This window comes from Poecilia formosa, unplaced genomic scaffold (assembly GCF_000485575.1).
Source record: "Poecilia formosa unplaced genomic scaffold, Poecilia_formosa-5.1.2 Scaffold625, whole genome shotgun sequence".
NCBI lineage: Eukaryota > Metazoa > Chordata > Actinopteri > Cyprinodontiformes > Poeciliidae > Poecilia > Poecilia formosa.
Window position 1 is genome coordinate 174,907 of NW_006800564.1, and position 22,495 is coordinate 197,401.

Sequence of the window (22,495 nt, forward strand, 5' to 3'; positions counted from 1 at the left end):
AGAAATCATGCCAGGGCATTTTAAGTAAAAATATAAAGGAAGTCATAACCAAATTTGGTTATGCAGTACACCATCAAGATCACGCCTGGCTAACCCAAAGAAATAACTGGAAGTTTTTGTACTATAGCTAAATGGGAAACAAGGCACTGAACTTTGCCTAAGTTTTATGTGATTTTATGCTGCTGCATTTTTCACACTCATCTCTTCACGTCTGCGTTAATCTCAGAAGGTATTGTATGTTTATTTTTCCCATGGGCGGCCATTACTGTGCGTCAGAGTTCTGGACGGGCGAGCGTACTCAACAATAAGGGGCAAGAAGAAGAGCTGGAGACGCTAAAAAAGAGGAGACTCCCAATAGCTGGCGCCCTCTGGTGGACATACCTCTGCAGCCTGGTGTTTAAGATGATGTTTGAAGGTGGATTCATGTAAGACATGGGATTCAACTTTTCCCTCTGTCCATAATCAGACTGGTTTGGTGTGAGAACACACACTGTATGTACTTGTATCGCCAGGTACGCCCTGTACGTTGTGTACGACGGTTTCCAGATGCCACGCCTTGTGCAGTGCGATCAGTGGCCATGCCCCAACCTGGTGGACTGCTTTGTCTCACGGCCCACGGAGAAAACCATCTTCACCATTTTCATGGCTACTGCCTCTTCTATCTGCATGGTCCTTAATTTGGCTGAACTTGCATATTTGGTCGCCAAGGCTCTCAACAGGTAGAAGTGTTCATCAGACGACCAGGAGATTAATTTGATTTAATAGGTTTGCAGTTTCACATTACCTTTCTGTGTCTTTGATTTTTCAGCTAACCACTGAAAACACCTTGCTTTCAATGAAACTTTGAGGGCAGAGGGCGAAATCTGCAATTCAAGAGACAGATTTGGGTCTGAACAAACCATCTGCTCTAGGATGAAGATGCATCACATAGCAAAGACTTTTAAGAGCAGTTTTAATTGCAGATAAATCACTTCTGTGACCCCAGAAATGGTGACGGATGTCAACAATGAATTTTTATGCACATCTTGAATGCCAATTGTTTTTATACCATTGTGGAGCCTTTGGGCCATCTACTGGGCAACAATAAAACTGCACTGGGGCAGACTGTCAGATTGTCAGAATCCTGACAACTAAATCTTTTTGCATAACCAGTTGGGCTGGATCTTAAAATGTTGGTATTATGTCAAATTGTTTACTGTAAATTTAGTGTTTATCAGTTGATGTTATTTTAAAATAGTTAAATAATATGGCACACTTACATCTCTCTGCCTTTCAAAATCTAATTTTTTCCTTGTTTACTTCTTGTGTAAGTTAAAATTAGTACCATTGTGTCATTATGTAAGCTAATTACAAATGACACTAATGATAGCAGGTATATTACACACGTTGAGTAGGAATGATGACACATCTGGTGCTGACCGGAGTGGCCAGACTACCCAAAAATTGTACTCAAGTAAGAGTAACATTACGTCAACATATTTTTACTCATGTAAAAGTAAAAAACAGCCATCCAAGAAATTACTGAAGAGTAAAAACGTATTTGGTAAAAAGTATACTAAAGTACTGAGTAACTGATCAAATTATCAATCATTGAATATTTAAAAATTATATAATCAGAAGGACCAAAATATAGTTAAGTGGGAATTTTGGTGTTTTAAGAACCAAATGACAATAATTCATGAAAGAAGCAAAAAATAACAAAACAAAATCAGGCAAAAGAAAACTGTTTCTTTAAATAAAAAGCTTATGAAACTTTAACAAAAACTGCTGGTGTGAGTCTGTCTGGTGAATTTTTACTTGAAACACATTTGTTCTCCAATCCATAAATTTTACTCCAGTTAGAGTAGAAATACTTCATAATAAAATTACTCAAGTAAATGTAAAAAGTACAGCAAAGTAAAAATACTCCTAAGAGTAAATCTTTTCAGAAACATTATTCAAGTAAATACAACTGAGTAAATGTAACTAGTTACAACCCAACTCTGGGTATTTACATACTGGTGAGGGGGGCCCTAAATGAAAATTTGCCCACTGCCCCAAAAAGGCTTTGGTCGGCCTTGCCTCAATGCTCATTTTATTCGTTCTTTTCTCGCGCTTGTTGGTTTTGGAGGAACGTGACGTCTGAGTGGCCTCTTCAACATTAATGCGCGCGCGCAAGCACCGACCACCCGCCGCCCCCCTCGTGCGCCCCAGGCACGGGGACACCAAAGTGTGCAACAGTGGCGGAGGGCCTTGGCCACGCGGGACGCAGCCGCTGCGCTTCGCGGGACGGCTTCCACACGCACCCAACTTTTTTATTTTTTAATTTTCGAAACACCAAAAGTAGTTCCGCGTGTCTTCCAAAAGGAAAAAAAAAAAAAAAAAAGAAAACTTCTCCATCTCCATCTTTCTCTCTCCCTCTCCTCGTGTTTCGAGCCCACTCGTGCCCGTGGGACTAAAATAACGAAGAAAAACGAAGAGGAAGAAGGGACGGGAAGAGAGGAGAAGCCCGCCGCCGGGAGGGAGCGGTAAGCCGGCGGATGCTGGAGTGATGGTAGTCTGAAGTGGGAGGGAAGAGGAGGGATTATCATCCTTCCTCCTGCTGGATTATCTAATCCTCTCATGCTGCGTTCATTTCCTTTTGGAAACAGGAAGCTTCTCATACTTAATAGCGCAGAGTTATTCATTTGGTTTCAATTAATTAATAGGAAATAATCAAGTAAAATGTTATGTTTTGCCTTGAAAACTTGACTGGAAGTTTTTCTTTTTGTTAAACTGCGTCTGCAAACTTTTAACAGACCAAAAAAAAAATCACAATAACAAATTTACTGGACAATAAATTGTCCCAGAAGTTATTGCAATAAATGATGTTATTGTAATTTTTGACACTATTTTCAAATAATATAATGTTAATTGCATAACAATGCAAGAACACATGCAAAGGTCAATACACTTTAAATTGTAATAAACATTTGCCTCTGGAACTGGAATACATTTTTAAAAATGCAAAATAAACTAACAAAACAATAGAAATAGCAAATAAAATTAATTATTAAGTCTCTGTAAACAAAATGGTCTTTCAAAAAAGACTTTTATCATCCAGTTTCTGATTGAAAAATAAACAATAAATCATGCAAATCGAAATTATTCAACTTGTTTTAATTTATCATGTGATTAATTGATTTATTGCTTGTTATCACAAGCTTTTCCTTAGCACAGATTTCTCCTCTCTTTTGTGTGACTTATTATTTCCTGATTGGTAAAGCTGTGGCAGCTTAATGCTGTGGGAACGCCAACATATGTACTTTTTAAATTTCTTTAAATCTTTTCTTTCCTAGATACTAATTATGCATTTTTGTGTTTGCAAAGTGCATGTTTTTGGCCAAAAGTGCGAGATCTATACATTGTTTTTGTTTACTTTACTTGTATATTTGTATACTACTATAATCTGTTGAGTCTGTATATAGATTTAATCCCTTGATTTCATCAAACTGCAGTGTGTGAATACATACAGTAAGAAGCTAATTGTCTGATAAGTGGCAGCTGCAGCTTTCATGGTGAGTACTTTGGGTTTCGGTCGGTGATCTAAGAGTTAACTGTTTGGGACGTTTGAGGACAAAGAGCCCTGATCCATCAAAAGCATGCACCAGCCTGGACAATATCCATCTGGCAGCTTCTCTATTGTCTGTCCTGACCCGTGGTATTTCATCACGTCAACACATAATGTACATCTACACACTCTGCTGTCAGACTGGTGGCCCAGGCAAGAGTGTTTGGTCGAGTTTCTATAGTGCAAATATTTTAGTACACTTTGACAAAACCAACTTACAAGTAACTTTACAGGAGCTTAATTGGAGTCAACAATTCCTTATTAATATTGATAAAAAGTACTGTTTCCACTGGCAGATAAAAGACATTTTTCCATACGGAACTAGAACTGGGTTGCTAGGTGACAACCACCGCTTGCTAGGTGACGACCGGGGATTGCTAGGTAACGGTGCAGTGCCAGTGAAGCTAGTATTTTTTAATCAATAATCAGGATTTATTGACTTCATATAAGCTCCTATTTCTTGCTGAAAAGTTCCTTCTAAATTAGTTTTGTCTTGTTTCAAGTGTAATAAGATATTGGTATCAGAAACGAGACCAAAAATACTTGGTAATATTTAGTGTTTTTACAGTGTATGTTCCTGGTTAGCTTCAGTAGCTTTGATCTGACTGACTTTAGTCACAGAAAACTGATGTTTGCATAACGCTTTCACCATGAGTAACTTTTAGGTATTTTTTCCATTCTCCTTTCCTTCATGACTAAAGGTCAGAGACTCTCCGCCCAAAGTCCTCTGTACTTTGACTGGGCCATTTTAACATGTAAAAATAGGACTAAATGAGGTCATGCAGTCATTTCACTTACATTACTTGTAAGTTTGTTTTCATTCATATCAGTAAATCCCAGGAAAACATTTGCTCCCCTCAGCATTTCTGGGATGTGATGAGTCCAGCATTCAACAGGGACAACCTGTCATCCACTCATTCCCACATTGTCCTCTCACCAGTCAGTCCACACAAACAGTCATGGAGGGGCATTTCAAGCAAAAATACTGTTTCAACATGCTGATAATCATGATAAATACTTTAGTGTCACAGTAGTGCAAAGAGAATAGGTCAAATAGATGCAGAAAAGACACAGAAATATATCCTCTGGCTTAAAGACCTGGAGAATTCTAGTTGGTTATTTTGGCCAAAAGGTGTTGTGCAGCCTTCTTGTAGCTTATTGCGAGTACTTGTAGTGATGATCATCAGTTTTTTATCGTCTTCCAGGGTAAAAAATCAAGGGAAGAATGGGTGACTGGAGCTTTCTAGGGCGTCTGTTGGAGAATGCTCAAGAACACTCCACTGTGATTGGAAAGGTAACTATGCATTAACATCCCTAATTCACATCTTTTATTTTTCTTTGCCATTTCCTAATGTGGCCATGATAAGTAGATCTCTAACTCCAAAAAAGGAGACACGCTTCATGAATGACAAAATGTCATTCCCAAGGCAGAAGTGCCTCAGAAATCTTTAGCTAACCGGTGTTTTGTAATTGTTTCATCTTCCCTTTTCAGGTTTGGCTTACTGTCCTATTCATTTTCCGTATCTTGGTTCTTGGCGCAGCCGCTGAAGAAGTTTGGGGTGATGAACAGTCTGACTTCACCTGTAACACCCAGCAGCCAGGTTGTGAGAATGTCTGCTATGATGAGGCCTTCCCCATCTCCCATATCCGTTTTTGGGTGCTGCAGATCATCTTTGTTTCTACGCCCACTCTCATCTATCTTGGCCATGTGCTGCACATTGTGCGCATGGAAGAGAAGAGAAGAGAGAGGGAAGAAGACCTCCGAAAATCTGGACGACATCAGGAGGACCACGATCCTTTCTATCACAATGGAGTCGGTGACGGAGGAGCAGGAGGTGGTAGAAAGGAGAAACCGCCAATACGGGATGAACATGGGAAGATCCGTATCCGCGGAGCTTTATTGAGGACATATATCTTCAACATCATCTTCAAGACTCTGTTCGAGGTGGGCTTCATCTTGGGGCAATACTTTCTCTATGGCTTCCACCTGAGGCCACTTTATAAATGTGGCCGCTGGCCCTGCCCCAACACTGTGGACTGCTTCATCTCCAGGTTAGAAAGTTTTATATTTTTGGTTTCTATATACATCTGAAGACACATAACCTTTTTCTCACTGTCTTACAGTAAATCAGATTCAGGTTTTCCTATTTTATGCCAATTAAGATTACCAAGTACATATATATTCACCATATATCATAACTGCAGTGGATAGAAGAGTTTGAGGATCTTCTTAATCCAGTCACAATGTCCTCTGTCCAGATGTACTCTGGGTCAGGGTCACGGTTATCAGGTTCCTGTCATAGTTGAAACAACTTTTCAATGCCACCAGAAGGACATGGTAACAGCTGGGGAGTGGCACCCAGGATTGTGGTCCCAATTTTCTATAATGCCAACTGGTCCAACAACATGGAGAGCTTCCTTAAGAAAGCTTCCTCTAGGCTGTTGAAAAGGACAATTGACTGATTGTAAAACCTTAAATTTGATAGGGGCATTGCTTTGGAATAACGGACCAGATTTTTACCCTTGCAGATCTGCTGAGGAGATCATTGGAGTTAGGTTGTGCAGTACATGCGAGTGTTCAGAAATAGGGGAAGTATTGGGTGAGAGATGCTTTTAAGGGTTACCCTTGATTGGACAATTAAAAAAATCAAGAGTTGTGTCTACATTTAAAATACAAAGTCTAGCTTGTTTCCACTGTGTGTTAAGTTTCACCAGGGGTCTTCTCTTGTCGCGTTTCCTTTTTGTGGTGTACCTGGACAGGATCTCAATGTGTAGTCTTGGACAGGAGGGTGTTCAAGAAGCTAGGGGTCTCATAGTTTGTTTTTGCAAATGATGTTGTTTTGTGGGGACTCAGTGCATGACCCCCAGTATGTAATGGAGCAGTTCAAAGCCAAGTGTGAACCAGCTCCACTAAATCTGAGGACATGGTTCTCAGCGCCACCACAGGCGAGGAGGAGAACAGGTTTCTCAAAGGATTTGGTTTGTTTGACATTGTGCAGTGCAAAGACAACTGCAGGAGCTGACAATGTTGCTCTCCAATTGAACAAAGTCTACTTTTTCTTGTTTTTCTTTCTTTTCCTATATTTTTGTTTGTCGTATTAGGCCTACTGAAAAGACCATCTTCATCATTTTCATGCTAGTGGTAGCATGTGTCTCCTTGGTCCTCAACCTACTTGAGATCTACCACCTGGGCTGGAAGAAAGTTAAGCACGGGGTCACGAAGGATTTTGCTCCTGACAGTCTGTCACTGATAGGCGTTAATGAGCCTGGAGACGCAGAGACGATTCCTGAACAGACCTCTCCAACAGGGCTCCAGTGTTTGCCAGTGTCTTCTAATGTGTGTGTGGTGAGAGGTGAAGCAATGAGAGGAGGTACTTACAGTCCAACCGGAACCTCCCACACAGTGATCTCCTTAAACACTAACATGGCTACAATACCAGTGTCTGAAGGACTTAATGTGGGCAGTGCTGCTAGCCACCAAGAGAACTTCCTGATGGAGTCGCTGCCTGCTTCTGTCTATGGTGAGAGTGAAGACGACCGTGGACACCTTGCAGAAATGCAGCAGAATTATAGAAACATGGTTTTGGAGCTTCAGAATCTCAATGAGGAAAATTCCCCCACATATCCTCTTCCATCTCCATTGCCCTCTACCTCCTCCTCCTCCTCCTCCTCTCAGGAGGAGACGACATGTCTGGAAGAGAAGCAACGCTCCACATTTCCAACTCTTCCTCGAAATACACCTCTCTCTCTGCTCGCGCCGGAGGAGACAGCAGTGGATCCAGAAGACACTGTCACCACATCACCTAGCATAGAACCACGTGATGATTTCACAGTGATAACCAGGGCGGAGATGCATCAGCCTCCCTCTGCTGTCGGGACAGATTTAAGGAGTCCCAGTATGGTAAACAAGACCTGTGGTGCTCGAGCTCGCCCTGATGATCTTTCTGTATAGCTAAAATGTAGACAGTCACATTTATAAAATTATGCACATGTGCTTTTCTTTTACCCGTATGCCCATAAAACCAAACCACAGTATGTGCCACAATTTAAGACTAGTTCATATCAAGAAGCAAGGGGTATCATGAAAGAAACACAAGAGATGAGAGTAAGATTGGAGCTTTAATACTGTTCTGGTGTCTATGTAATACTATAGAGATATGGTGCTAACTAGCATAGCATATACTTGAATAATAGTTGTTAAATTTTCATTAGATGGTTTCACAGTTAGTAGGATTGAGCATCTCTGCTTTACTGCCAGTAGATATCTCAATACACTGTACCACATTAAATAATTATGAGCAGCAAACTCCAGTTTCATATGATTCAACTCGATTACCATTCTTAGCATTCATGCTAAGATAAGTTGGCCATGTGTCTATTTATTTTTGTAGAAAATAGCTAAGCATGCAAATTGGGTTGATATTTCAGTCTAAATTCCACTTAGAGATTAACTCAACTACTTTACATCCTGGTTGTGTTAACTAGTGAACAACCTTATACCTACATTTAGCATTTATGTTAGGCTAAGCTAGTCTCTAGTCTCTTTTTGTAATCAATAACCAAATGTATTGGCCTTTCAATCTAACTCTCAGAAGGATTGTTTCAATCACTTGGATCTCTAAATACTGTTTTGATATTTAACAATATCCCAGCCAGCTTATTTAACCCATTTTTAGCATTTATGCTAAGCTAAGTTAGCATGATTCTAGTTTTGTAGTTAATAACAAAACATGTTAAATGTGTTGATCTTTAAATCTAACTCTTCTGTTAGATATCAACCCAGTTCATGTTCTTCTCCTCTTATTATGCATTGCTTTAAAAGTTAGCTATAACTTATTCATATAAGCTTATTCATGGCTTTCAGCATTTAAGATAAGCTAGCCAAGAGATAGTTTTAGGTGTTAATAGTCAAACACCAATCTTATTTGTCAAATATAATTTGATGCTGCTGAAATGACATTATATGCCTCTAAATATGCTAACAGATGTCCTAAGTAAACACAGGACTAGCACAAACTCAAGTGCATTATGTTCCTAATGCTGAGAATTAACTGAGCTAACTAGCAAGCTTTGGATCTTGGGAGCAGCAATACTTTTTAAATGATATAAAAGAAGAGGTTTGCACTTTTATTTCTATTTTTTTCTTGATGACAGAGAATATCAGTCTTTTGGTCTTTTTTGTATTTATGTTTTGCTATTATGCAGCCTGCAGTTTCAATGAAGAGAGGGATTATAATCCCACCCTGAGACAAAGTCATTCAGGCTGTGCATGTGTATGGGCGTGTCTGTTCAGGTGCTTTAATTTTGTTTTTAATGTCTATAAAATAAAATCTATGCAGTTACATCAGGGTTAAACTATATAAAGTTTATAAATATGTAAATATATAATGACAAATTGTGCTTTGATGTATGGCAACTATATTTTGGAAAAGCTCATCTCTGGTGCAATTCTGAGTTTCACCAAAGAATGAAAATATTTTAGTTATTTTCTAAAAAGAAAAAAAAAACAATAGCAAAAAACAAGTGTTAAAGGAGTTGTAATTATTATGTGTGCAAAGTTTATTTTGCTTATTTCTTTTGGTGAAATGTTCCATTTTAACCTGTAATATTATGTAAATTAAGATTTAAATAGCTATAAAGTTCTGAAAATAGAATAGATGGAGTTTTCTATGTTGAGTTGTTTATTTATGGTAATTGAAAAATAATAATTTCGGGAATGGACAATATATGAAACCACAGTGGCTGATATTTCCTCTAACCTTTAGCTCTTAAACTGTAGATGTGCCTTTAACCATATTCAGATAAAAAGATTTGGAAAATGCTTTAGTTCTCTGACTTGTAGGTTGTCTTGCTTGTTTTCAAGAAACATCACTCGTTAACAACCAGATTGAAACGTGCCTTGTCTTTTAAAGCAAAGTGCTTTTCGACTGAACATTTTCTTAGCAATCATGTTGATGTAAATGTTCATTTACCTCAAATACTGACAGAGCTTTTTCTGAATAAATTTTTTGTACTGTAGCTATTGTTTGTTTTTTGTTTTGCTGCTTTATTTTTAAATAAATAGAATAAAACTACCCCACTCAAAATGTTATTTATGATAATTTTCAAAATTCCATATTATAAAAACTAATAACATTGAGCACAGAAATATAGTAAGATTAAATTTAGCAAAATATAGTTGAACATTAATATTCTGGAATAAGATAAATTCATAGCCAGACTGTTTGAAGGTTTTGCTACACTAACTCTAGCATAAAAACATCATAGATGTTAATGACAACACTGTTTTATGAACCTTTAAACTGTCATCACGTTTGCATTGAATCGCTAATTACAGTGAATCTATGGCAGGAATTATTTCCTCTCAATAATCAGTGAGTTTACTTTGCAAACTTAAACTTAAAGGCCATTAAACTGTTTAGTATAAACTTTGAGATTGGAGTTGTTTCAAAATGGTAGAAGTTGGTTTTCATCTTGGTCCCATTTAGACCAGCATTTAATTTTATCTAACACCATCATCTAAACTGGGTTTATCCTTGATAAAGATGCTAACAAAAGTTGTTTCCTTCAGGTAAGACGCTAACGTCTCCTAACTTTTATGTCGGTTTCTCTTCTGCTTTAAATAACTCTGAATATCAGTAGTTTCCGCCGTGGCTAGCTATTCTCTTTATCCATAAAGATCGAAGAAGCTAACAGCTAGGCTAAAGCTAACAGCTAGCTAGAGTGGAACCGATGCTATTTTAACTTCTCCGTTGTTGAAAATGTGTAGCACCCAATGCTAAATCTATTTTTAGAAACTTTTAACCAGTACATTAAAGGTTTGTGGTTTCTAACAAATAAAATTAATTTAGTCTATAGCCGATAAGAACGGTCCAGAATGTGTTAATTATAGTAAGTCAACAATTGGACAAATAAAAATCAACAGTATTTAACTGCTAAAGCATGATTCAAATTAACAAATATTCAATAGGTTGACATGTATGCAAATTGTTGATAATTAAATATAAAGTAATTAAGCTAAGTGACATATCAACTTCTAACTGGTTGTAATATATAATATTTCTGGGTTTATAATGATAATAGTTTGTAATGTCTGCCATTTGGGACTCGTTTTCATGTGAGTCCTCACTGTCTGGACTCTGAATCTGTGCTGAGGCCAGCGCTTCCTTTATGTCCCAGGGATTTTGAGTGAACAAAGACCTCTCCAGGGCGTGAAAAGGCCTTGAATGCCGATTATAGCTTCCCTGACCCATACTGAAGAGTATGGGTCCATATGCTCCAATATGGACACAGGCAGTTTGTAAAACCCTGTAAGTCGAAATAGTGAGCCAGTTTTTACCAATGTTATTTGGTATTATCAAAAATAAATGCAGATATTTCAGGTCTGTTTAGTGGGGGAAGAGCAGGGCCAACATTTATCCTCACTTCAACAGAAGCTTAACTACAATCTCCTTGTAAAGGTTTTTGAAGTGATTTATTTATGCCTTAAAATAATGAAAATTTATATCTGTTGGGTCTAAACTCTACATTTAGTATTTAAGCTTTGTGATAGTCCTCTAAACACTGGACGCATGCACCAGCTGGACGTTTGAACAGTTTTTTCCATGCTGTCTAAATTAAGATATCATTGTATCATAGTCATTATAGAATGACTTTTCTGGAGAACCACAAATGTATTTAATTCTCAATGGTCTTTTTCCAAACCTGGGAAATATTGAAATGCTTTCCCAGCCTGCGTGACGTGGACAGTGGGTCCTCTAGTGGACAAACTGTGCATTGATAACAAAAAGAACAGACTAAAGTGGTTTTCTTTTTGCTTTTTATTCTCCAAACAAAATACAAACTTGACTGCATGACACAAGGCTTGTCCAAAGTTGCAGATGATAAATTGTCTAGGTAGTTATGTTTGAGTTAGAGATCATTTCTTTGCCATTTCTCAGAGATATCTCCTCTCTCCTCCCTAATCCTCACATCCCATCAGCGCTGAGGTGATGTCCGAGGCCACTGGCGCGATCCTGCCCATCGCCAGTATCCTGGGGCTTTCATAGTAGTAAAACTGCGAGCCTTTAAATAGCCTTATCCCGTCATCACCGCACAGACCGGCGTCTATGTCAGACAACGGCAATGGAAAGTTTTGGCTAATAACCCTGGGTGTGGCGGTGAGGTCAACATCACGCATGCTGTTCCCTGTTGGAGGATGTTTGTTGAGATATTAATTAATCCCTGAGTCTTCTGTCTCATCATAATTCAAAACATGTCATTAGAAATAAATATTTAGACATCTTACCTTGAATTATGTGAGCAATGTTTTCATTTGGGCATACAAACGCGGCATCCACAGTTCCCTCAATGCCCAGCTCCTCCTTGACAGTTTTAGGGTAGCCTTCGATCAAGGTGAAGTGAGCGTCTGCTTTGTAGATGTAAACCTGATCGCCCTGCAAATGTTTGGAGAAATAAGCGCCATTTATTTCATATTTTACCCATTTTGAATTCATTAAAGAATCTAGAGGATGAAGCTACCTTAATCAAGTATATTTTGCTGTCATAAGAGAAAACGGCATCAACTCCATCGTTCACCTCCCTCCAGGCTCTGGTTATTGGGAAGGCATGAAATCCGTCACGGTGTGTGTCAACACGCATGTAGATCGGACCTAGAGAGATTCAACACTTTTATTTCAGCAAAAACACTAAATCTTACCAAGTGTTTTTGGTCTAGTTTCTAGTGCAAATATCTTAGTACCCTTGAAATAAGAGAAAACTAACTTACGGGTGACTTTTCAGCAAGATATACAGCTTGTTTTAAGTCAATGATTCCTTAATATTGATTAACAAAAGTACCAGTTCCATTGGCAGATTAATTCACTTATAACAAGACATTTTTTGGGCAAGACAAGATAAAGTGCTAAGTTTAAGACTTTCTGATCTACACTTCTTCTGCTTCTATCGTTTTGTTTCATATGACATGCATGTAATATTTTGCATTGTTATACTATGAATCTTTAGCTTTCAGTGCCATTCTTGTGTTACCTGCAAAGAAATAGGTCCTGCCTCCATCGTCTGTGGTGGCTGCGTTCAGTTTGACGTCGCTGCATTTAAGGGGTTTCCGATCTCCTCCGTGTCCTGCAGTCATACACGAAATCAAGAACAAACAAAGCCATAAAATCCACTGTTATTCCTTTCACCAAACAATGAAAGTGGTGACATTAATCCTTAAAGAACTGACCAAAGTTGGGGCAGGTCATGAAGTAATGCCGGGCGTCCTTGGGGTAGGCGCCGGTCACCTCTCCTGAGACGGGGTGGAAGCGGGTGAAGTTCTGTCCGTGGAAACAGTAGTAGTGCTCAAGCCAGCGGAAAGCCGACGTGCAGGACGGCAGGTGGGACCATGTCTTGGTCTTCACTGCTTTTGTGGCAATATCATAAACATGCACATCCTGGCCTGTGGGGGCAGATTTTTAACTTTTTTAATCAACAGTTTTCTGTACAACAACGTATTTAGAGCAATTGTAGATGGGAAAAAGGAGCAAATTTCTGACAAAAAAATTCAGAAATTTTCTAGCAAAAACAAGGACATTTCTGAGCTCCAAAAGTCAAAAATTTGTGAGAAGAGGACTCAGAATTTTTTTTAGATAATTCTCAGAAAGTTTCTAAATAAAAAGTAGAAAATTTTAGACGTCTGAAACTTCAAAAATGTCCAATAATAAAACATTTTCTACTGAGAAACTGAAACTGAAAAATTTCCAAGTATTTTCTAGTAAATTTCTGAAATGAATCTAAAATTTTCTGATTTATTTATTTATTTTTATTTTATTTTTTTTTTTTTTACCAAATTTATGATTTTTCAAACTCAGTAATCCATATTTTTAAGTAGAAAATTTCTGAAATTAATCTAAAAATTTCTTAATTTTTTCTTGCAAAATTTTGCTTTTCATACTCAGAAATGTTCTTTGTTTTTCCTAGAAAATGTCTAAAATTACTCTAAAGATTTCTGCGGTTTTTGGCAGAAATTTACTCCTTTTATTTTCTATCTACAATGTCCCTAATAAACTTTTGTTTTTCTTAAACTTTTGTTTTTCTCTCTATTATTTTCATAACTTCAGATTGTCTTCGTGAGATAAATATTTTAGGCCAACAAACCTTTAAAGAACAGAACCGAATCAGCCATGCACTCTCCTTTGGGACACTCCACTGCAGCGTCCAGGTGAGTTGGAACTCCAGGAAAATCCTCCTGGATTTGTTTTGGATACCCTTCCTCCAGAGTTTGGTTGAAGTAACTGTACACTTTGTCATCCTGGAGGTCAAGTCAGAGCTCGTTATAAGACACCACATCACACGTCCCTATTGTTCCGTCACAGATTAATTTATTGTTACCTGGAAAAGGTAGATGTGATCGTGGTCGTCTGGGTTTTCGGTGTTGTGCATGCGGAAAGCGGCGTTGATGGGACCATTCAGTTCCTTAAAGTGCAAACTGGAGAGCTGAGCTGGACCAGTGAAGCCATTCCACACGTGATTGCCTGAGAAGAAAAACATTTTGACATAAATTACAGGGTAAAAACAACATTAAAATGCAGATTTTTGGGTTTAGAAGTTTCCCACACCTTTGAAGAAGAAAGTGTTTCCTTTTTCATTAGGAGTGATGGCGTCGAACTCAACACCAGCACATCTGTCTGGAGCAGCAGGGCTTGTGCCTCCATCTGGATTACAGACAATACTGGCATTTTAAATTTGTAACATTTCAGCCAAAAATACCTCAATGTATTTCCTTTGGATTTACCGTGATGAACCACCACAAAATAAACATTTTTACAGATAATAATCCCAAAAGTGAGGTGATAGTATTCAGCCTTTCTGAGTTAATTTTGTACTTCATCCGTATTTCATCCGCCTGGAGTAACTTACGCCAAAGAAATACATTGAAGTATTTGGTGGTAGAGTGATAAAATGTGAAATACTGTTAACTAAGACCAGAAGGACTCACCTTCTACTGCGGCGTCTTGTCTGTGAACGACAGAAATGAAATTACATTTTGTTCTCCAGTCCAACATTACACAACGTTACTAAACGATGAGTCAGCAGCCGATCAATGAGACCAGCTTATTTTATTGATCCGGCTGCTGAACTTTGTGAACCATCAAACAGAGTTGCATAACAAATTGATGTTTCTTCTTCCCAATTGAGAAATTTAGTATATTTATAAAAATAAATAAGAGCATGTCTTGGATTTGTCATGACATTTGAAGAAAACAAACATAAAAAACTCACCTCATGTTACGTTTAAGCTTTAAAATATTAGATTACCTTTACGACTGTAATTTCAACAGTGGTACCAACCAGTGGGATGTATCAGTACTTACAGCGGCGCTGTGGTGGAAATGGTGACCAGCACCAGCAGAATCAGGGTTCTGGTGATCACCGGCTCCATGTTTGCTGTGCTGATGTCCTCAGATGTGGCTCCTCACGCTGGAACAGAGCTGGGAAGTGTAACTGAGCAAGAGGTGAGCCTGTGCTTTTATAATGGATGTGTGTGTGTGGGTGTGTGTGGACCAGTTAGGAAACTCTTAGCTTGCATTGTGTGTTTGCTTGCACAGATACAGAGGTGGAAGTTTTGTTGTTGCATAATTAGATTTTTACGGTCAGGCATTATTGTTCTCATGTTCTTTTGCAAGTTTTTGAGAATACATGTAGTAATGTATTCTAGTGACAATTTCATGCAACTGGCAAAGAAACTAACTGATCAGCTTAGTTAATATTTTACAGACTTTTTCCACACTGGTCAAGTCAAGATTTGGGACATGAAGAAGCTAATAGGAGATGTCAGTAAAATGACTTTATAGTCTGATTATCAAAATAATTAACAAACACAGACGCTTAAAACCATTTTAATAATGTTTATTACTTTACATTAAAATTGAAACTACATAAAAATCATCTTTACTTTATAGTTAATCTTAAGAAAAAAAAGAGAAAGATGCATTCCTTTAGTATTGCTTGTACCCTGTTGTAATGTTTACAGCTTAATCAAAAAGGATTACCATTAGAGCATTAATTCAACTTAAAATAAGAAACCATTGTTCTTTTGTAAACAAACCAGTCTGGTACTTCACATTCTAAATCTGGTTAGTTTCCTTGGAGTAAAGTATGTTTTAAAGAAATATTCAGAGAGCTCAACTTTAAACCTACAGTTGTCAACACTGGTATTTAATGTCCTCCTTTCTGGTACATGCAAGGTTTTTGGGAGACATTTTGTTGGTTGAACAACCAAATAATGAAGAGACAAATTCAGCAGCCCACAGATTTAACCATCATCACCAGTCTGTGTGACATATATTTTTAAAAAATGTCCACCTTCTGCAGTTCATTTGTAGCGATAGATCTTAATGCAGTGATTCATGCTGTCTGATACAACCATATGGCCGTCAGGGAGAAGCGCCAGCCCCCGTGGGCTATTGAGGTTGTCTGTCACAAGAGGCCAGCCCACACCTTTCGATGGGTAGATGAGTACATGGTGGTGTTGCTTCCCCCAGTCTGCCACTAAGACGTCCCCATCATGGTCTATACAAAGGCCCCAGGGGCAGGTCAGGACGGGACCCAGGCCAGAGCACACCCCAAGGATTCTGATAGTGTTCCAGCCGGGTTCCAGGACTCGAATGCATGGAACACGACCAGTTTCATTGCCTCTTTCTGACACTGCCATAAGGCCAGTGGTGAGACAGGCTGCTACCAAATAAGGTCGGTGATACCCGGTTACAACTGTACGTTCTAACCTTGCCCCAGTTTTGGGGTCCAACTTTAAAGCAGTTAAGGTGCCACGCTTGATGTCAGCAACTATAAATTCATCTTGACATGTAACAGTGACCCCTCTTGGAGCATCCAGCTCTTCATTTGTGGAACCAGTCATAGTGCCACCAAATGTTTGCAGAAGGCGTCCATGGCGGCTGAACACCAACAATGCCCGTTCAGCGGCACAGGTCAGGGCAATGAGGCCTTTTGAATTTACAGCCACATCAAAATAGTTGCAAATGCGGGAAGACCTATCTGATCCTGAAGGAGAGACTTGCTGCACAATGTTCTTCTGGAGATCTGTCACTTGGATTCGGGCATTACCACAATCCACCACAAAGAGCTGCCCTCTGGCAGTTGCATGGACACCACTTGGCAGATTGAAGTCAGTTCTGCCTGATCCTTGTTTACCAAACTGTTTGACCAGATGAGCTGAGTCCAAGGCAGCTAAACCAATGCCTTCCTCCGATTCCCTAAAAGGTATTTCAGCTTCGTCTTTGTTGTCCTTGCTGCATAATATCAAGTCCCTGTCTTGATTTATTTTATCACCATCGATGGCTGACATGGAAAGAGATCTACCAACACGGTTTACACTTAAACTATGCGTACCCCGAGTTTGAGATCTTGATTGTCTTTTAGGGGTGGTGATGTTCTTGTTAGACTCTGTGAAGTTTCCTTGGCATTGTTCAAATGCTGAAGGTTCTGAGGTGAGACGCATTCTATTGACTCTTCTTAGTTTTTTGCACTCAGTCTTGTCATCGTTCATCAAAAGGTGTTCCTTTCTAGAAAGGTCAGTGGTGGAGATTGAGCAGCAGTGGTCCTGCTTAAGAGATCCGTCCCATAGAGTATCTACAGTGTATCTGTGGCAGGAATCTTCACTATCAACTGGGGATGAAGGACTTCCGCTGTCCACTGCTGTTTCGTTGAAGGTGTTCTTCTTTGAAAGGCTTTGTTGTGAAAGAGCAAGATGTTTTGTAGAAGCTTCTACAAGATTGTGTCTGGAGACTGAACCCTTGCATCTAGCCTTTGAAAATGTTGCCGCAGTGCTTCTTTTGTCATCACTTTCTCCCAGAGGACATGATAGTTCTTCACATGAGACCATAACAAGGGCTTTTTGCCTTCTTTTACCTTTCACTGTGTTGCGTCTCTTTGTTTCATTATGTCTGCAATCAGACTCATCACCTTCTGATTCTGCTTGACTGGAGACAGAGGGAATAGCAAGAAAAAGATCTTGCCCTTGTGTGTCTGAGCAGATAGATTCCACCTCTTCATCCTGTGAAGATTCTGATACCTCACGATGTCTTTGAACGGGTGACTTTGTTGATTTAGGCTCATCCTCGTTCTCTGTGGAGCTTGACAGATGTAGTTTCCGGACAACACGAAAATTCCCACTCTTTGTCCTGATGTTCTCCACTGGACTGCTCCTTTGCCCACCTCTGTTTGGTTGGGGTTCCTTTCGGATTTCACGAGGATTTATGTTTGAGAAATTTGTATCACCAGAGTGCAAGGCACATTTGTGCCCCTGGCCACCACAGACTCCAATGTGGTAGGTCATACCCTGTTCACGAATATCAATCTCCCCAAAATTTAACGTCTTATACAGGGAGCTTGAAAGAAAAGTGACCCTTTTCAGGGTTAGAGAGATTTCCCATGGTTGTGTAAGCTCTATCACACCTCTTTGAAGCTGATTTTTGTTTGATCCATCAGCCATAAAACCCCATCTCTGAATCTGTTCCTTCAACTGTGCAATTTTACGAATTTGCTGATCAACAAGTGACTGCACAACTCTCACAGCTGCAGAGTTTTCTCTCTTCACTTGACTAAGGTGTCGCTGGGCTTCCCTGTAGTCCTGCTCCACCTTTTCAAGAAGGCGTCGCTCTTCTCGCTGAGCTCCAATCACCGCATTGTCCAGTTCACGGTTCACCTCCTCCACTTCGGTTTGCTGTTGCTCTCTTAGAATCTGAAGTTCTTGTTCTCCTTTCTCCAGTGTTGAAAGTGCCTCTGTCACCCAAGGAGGCGATAAAGTAGGAGATTGTGGTGTAAAGATGGAGTCCCGTGGGGTAAAGTACACGGGAGATGAGAAGGTCACATCTCTCTCTTTTGGAGTGCTGAGTGTCAGTAAGGCTGAGAAGCCAGGGAGGGCTTTTCTCTCAGAGTGAGACCGCATTAACATCGTGAATGGTAAATTTCAGAAGCCACTTTTAAAGGGGTTCACCTTTCTCTCCGTTTTTTGTCTGTGAAGACAAAGAAATGCAGCACACTAAAACAGTGCAATACAGTTGTTCTTACTAATAGCAGGGAGTAAAACATAAACTCCTCCAAGTAGTTTCTATGTCTGTACACACAAATGCCTTTGAAACATAGACTATCTCTATACCATAATGACTGAGCCACCATGCCTCATTGAATTTGAACTATTCTATGATTTGAGTTAAATGCTTGGCCATCTTCTGACAAACTGTATGCGGCCTCCTCTTCAGCCCAATTCATTTCTTTCCAACAATGGGACTTTGAGGAGGCTTATTGCCAAAAGCTTGAATTCATATAGGCATCTTCTAATTGTTACTGTACGTAGACGTAACTGTAGCTCTGCTTTGATCACCTTGGAGCTCAACATAGGCTGAGTCTTTGTCATTTTAACTATTCTTTCTGGTTTTGTTCAGTTTTAATTATTTTAAGGTAATTTTAGCCAAACTAGTGTGGTTATATACCAATAAACCATTAAAATATCTATAACATAGAAAACCCTTATCAACATTTGTAGCTAACAGGACTGTTTAAGTAACATAACTCCTCACCTACACAGTCACCCTTTGTTGTGTTGTACATTACTTTCTCAGTTCTTCAGGAACTCTACCTGACCTACCTGTTGACTGAGGTGTATCACATAAACCTCAAAAGGACGTGTGGCTGTTTTTAAAACTGGGACATGGGTTTGGTTTCATTGTAACTTTACCTTGTCTGGGCAAGGTTTAGTTTCTCATGGGGACACTAATGTCATCTCAGGTTGCCAATGTTCTGTTTCTGGGAGGTTAATGAGGTATTCAGACCACCTACTGATCACTGCAACACTAAGGGATAGAGGGTTTTAATCAGATTTTGCATGGATAAATCCAATTTTATTTTATGTTTCCCAAAAAAGGAGGTTAGTATTTTAAACTGGCTTACATCCTATCAATCTGACCAGCTTATTTGGTTTCCATATGTTTGAAAACAAAATATTTTTCTTCCAGTTCACAGTTATGCACCATGTTGTGTTGGTCTATCACCTAGAGTACAAAGAAAATACTTGTACAATGACAAAATGTGAAAAAGTATAAGGGGTATTAATATTTTTGCATATTACTAATCTGGATTTTGGTGCCTTTTAACAGGCTGGAGGAAAACAAAAAGGCTTTTGCTCGGCTGAAAGAGGCAGGTGTCAGTTTACCGCCACACGGTTACACAAAGGGACCTTTGAAAACATCCAACCTCCTACTGTCTATTGATTATTTTGGGCTCCAATTAAAAGAAAAAAAAATCATTTTATGAACAATGAAATAAAGTACATTGATAAATATGTTGGTCAGAGTGAGAAAAACTTCAGTTTACCTGTCAACAACAAATCCCTGTCAAACCTCTAGACTGGAAAAGTTATGTTGTCTGAAGTTACCCCTTTTTAATTTTGAATGAGTCTCTAGTTGCTAAGTTACCAGGTGAATTTATCCAGGTGTTGGGACTGCAGCATATATGATACCATTTAAAATTGAGGAGATTATTCAGAATGTGCAGGAGAGAAACTCAACAATGAAGCTATTTACTGGGAATTACACAAACAAAAAAAAATTAAATCCTGAAAATTACTATTCAGGTCAACTTCAGTTAGACACATAAAAGAAAATATATATGTATTGTCACATTTTTTACATTATATTTACACACAGTAACACCTATGTGTTTGTAAATACTGTAATTAAAGGTATTCGTACCTGAGTTATGTGCTTCTTGGTTTCCTGCTGGCTCTGGTCTGAGCTGTAGTTGTCTATTTCTCTACCCTCCTCTCCACTCTGCCACACCCCCATCTCACCTTTTCACCCTCCCTCTCTGTGTCATTGTATATGGACATGTTGGATTACAGTAGCTAAATGGATTGACATTTTGTCAATCCATTTTACCAGATATGAAAGAAACCTTTGACAATACTCCTGGAAAAAAAAAATCAATAATTAATCATATTTTAAGTTTCTCGGTTATAACCAGGTAGAAACAGGAGCAAGTTAAACAAACAACAGAGGAAACAAAGTGGTTTATTGAAAGTCGCATGCAGTCTCAAACAGGCTGTTGACCAGCTAATCGAAACTCGAAACCATAACCCAAACAAAAAACTCCACAACAAAACTAAACTGGCCACATCATTCTTGTTATCATTTCAGAAATATGATTAAATATGCTTGATACTAAGTAGTCAGAGGTAGGTAAAGTACCTAAAACTGTATTGAAATACAGCTTAAGCATAATTCTACTTAAGTAAAAGTACAAAGTAGACACCCAATGATCATAACACCCAATTTAATATTTTACAATGATGTCTTCTGACCAGGGTCGCAACTACGTTACTCAGGTGCAATAACCTACCGCCCCCCTCCCGAAGGAAGGTACGTCAGGGTGAAGGAGTGTAGAAAACATATGCTCGCTCAACCCCTTCTGCCCCCCACTGAGACGAAGACATGTGAAAGGTAAAACTTGCTACATTTACATGTGTGCGAGGTGAAGGAGCGTAAGGGCGCGGTGAAGCGTATGCCAACACATCATCGGCGCGCTGCCCCCTGCAGACGGGGTTTTGACGCCCCCTCTGGTGCAGCGCCCCTATGCGTTGCATGCGCTGCATACCCACTTTTTCCGCCACTGCCTCTGACAGACAAAAATAATGTTATCTGTAAATTCTAGTGTATGAAAAATATATACTAAAAAAGAAAAATAAATACTTTTTTACACATATTTTTAACAACATAACAAACCAATTATTTACAGAATGTAAGATATACAGTTTAATTAGAAATACACTGAGGTGGGCAGTTACATTTACTCACATTTACTTGACTAACGTTTTGAAAAAAAATGTAGTTTTTGGAGTACTTTTATTACGCTGTACTTTTTACTTTTACTCAAGTAATTTTATTATGAAGCCCTAGGCGAAAATTCAACCTGTAAGACTCTTCCGGCATCACCTATCACCACGCCTTCACCCCAGCCAATCAGGACACACCACCTCTCTACCTCGATCCAATCAACTGGCAAGAGCTCCTTCAAAAGGCGAAGCACACGGATCCACCCGCTTTAGCTGTGTTTCAACCCACCTCCTCCCCGTTTCCACCAGCAGCCTCCAGGTCCCCTCAAGACTCCTCTCTCCAAGCTCCGCTCCATCACCAGTGACTGAGCCCGGGGGAAGACCTACCTGAGCTTCATTCGAGCCGATCATTCAAGCTCGCTGCGATTCTCAGCACGCACGTCTTCCGCCGGTGTCCGAGCGCCAAATTTTCGGTCCAATAAAATTATCTAACTGCTGTTTCTCTCTCTGTGTGAGTCTCTACAGATTGAAATGATGTATCTTGACTCTTACTTGAGTAAAATTGAATCTCTACACACTGTGGGTAAACTTCACTGAACTAAGATCAAGCATGTTTTAATAAAACATTTACCAGACACAGAGACATAATAACATTTCATAAACTTTATACTGAAAGAAATAGATTATGATTTTTTTTTCTTTTTGCCTGCTTTTATTTTGTAATTATGTTATTTATCTGAATTATGTAAAATTTCCATGTAATTTACAGTTTCTCCATTCAATAATGTCATTTTTAAATATAAAACCACTGATGTTTTGATCAGCTACTCAACACTTGAGTATTTTTTACCAAATACCTTTTACTCTTACTCGAGTAGTTTATTGAGTGGCTGCTGTTTTACTTTTACTTGAGTAAAATTTACCAACCGCCGGGGGGCGGTAATGCGCCATGTTGCCAACCTCCATTAAAATACAGTAGAAGAAAACGTGCTCCGTGCTGCGCATGCGTTGCATATTAACAGGGAAATTTGCAAGTACACCTCATAGACATTAATACGATATAATATTGATGTCTATGATTT

The 22,495-nt window shown here is 39.0% G+C and overlaps 4 protein-coding genes across 7 annotated transcripts in view; 2 read left to right on the forward strand and 2 right to left on the reverse strand.

Annotated features, from left to right (window-relative positions):
* LOC103130325 (gap junction beta-6 protein-like) overlaps nt 1–1,151 on the forward strand; it is a 5,106-nt gene extending 3,955 nt beyond the window's left edge. For 2 of the 3 annotated variants that reach the window (XM_016665822.1, XM_007541689.2), the window contains exons 5-7: nt 277–425; nt 513–719; nt 809–1,151. In XM_016665822.1, coding sequence (XP_016521308.1) covers nt 277–425; nt 513–719; nt 809–812 — 360 coding nt within the window. In that variant the 3' untranslated portion in view covers nt 813–1,151. The remainder of the gene's footprint in view (nt 1–276; nt 426–512; nt 720–808) is intronic. The other variant, XM_016665823.1, reaches the window with a different exon arrangement.
* A 568-nt stretch (nt 1,152–1,719) lies between these two features.
* Nucleotides 1,720–9,616, forward strand: LOC103130324 (gap junction alpha-3 protein-like). 2 transcript variants are annotated; one of them, XM_007541688.2, is made up of 4 exons: nt 1,720–2,507; nt 4,795–4,883; nt 5,082–5,641; nt 6,692–9,616. In XM_007541688.2, exons 2-4 carry the CDS (start codon nt 4,815–4,817, stop codon nt 7,539–7,541), a joined length of 1,479 nt encoding a protein of 492 aa, XP_007541750.1. In that variant the 5' UTR covers nt 1,720–2,507; nt 4,795–4,814; the 3' UTR covers nt 7,542–9,616. The 2 variants fall into 2 exon arrangements, with proteins under 2 accessions (XP_007541750.1, XP_016521307.1); XM_016665821.1 differs by lacking the exon at nt 1,720–2,507 and having other exon boundaries at nt 4,095–4,883.
* Nucleotides 9,617–11,391: 1,775 nt separating this feature from the next.
* Nucleotides 11,392–15,106, reverse strand: hpxb (hemopexin b). The gene is made up of 10 exons (XM_007541687.2): nt 14,941–15,106; nt 14,565–14,584; nt 14,185–14,280; nt 13,958–14,100; nt 13,724–13,877; nt 12,813–13,025; nt 12,617–12,709; nt 12,110–12,240; nt 11,877–12,024; nt 11,392–11,776 (listed from the first exon to the last, which is right to left on the reverse strand). The coding sequence occupies exons 1-10, from the start codon at nt 15,006–15,008 to the stop codon at nt 11,550–11,552; spliced, it is 1,293 nt and encodes a 430-aa protein (XP_007541749.1). The 5' UTR covers nt 15,009–15,106; the 3' UTR covers nt 11,392–11,549.
* Nucleotides 15,107–15,253: 147 nt separating this feature from the next.
* LOC107834441 (uncharacterized) lies at nt 15,254–21,248 on the reverse strand. The gene is made up of 2 exons (XM_016665836.1): nt 20,335–21,248; nt 15,254–18,600 (listed from the first exon to the last, which is right to left on the reverse strand). The coding sequence occupies exon 2, from the start codon at nt 18,537–18,539 to the stop codon at nt 15,942–15,944; it is 2,598 nt and encodes an 865-aa protein (XP_016521322.1). The 5' UTR covers nt 18,540–18,600; nt 20,335–21,248; the 3' UTR covers nt 15,254–15,941.
* Between the last annotated feature and the right edge of the window lie 1,247 nt (nt 21,249–22,495).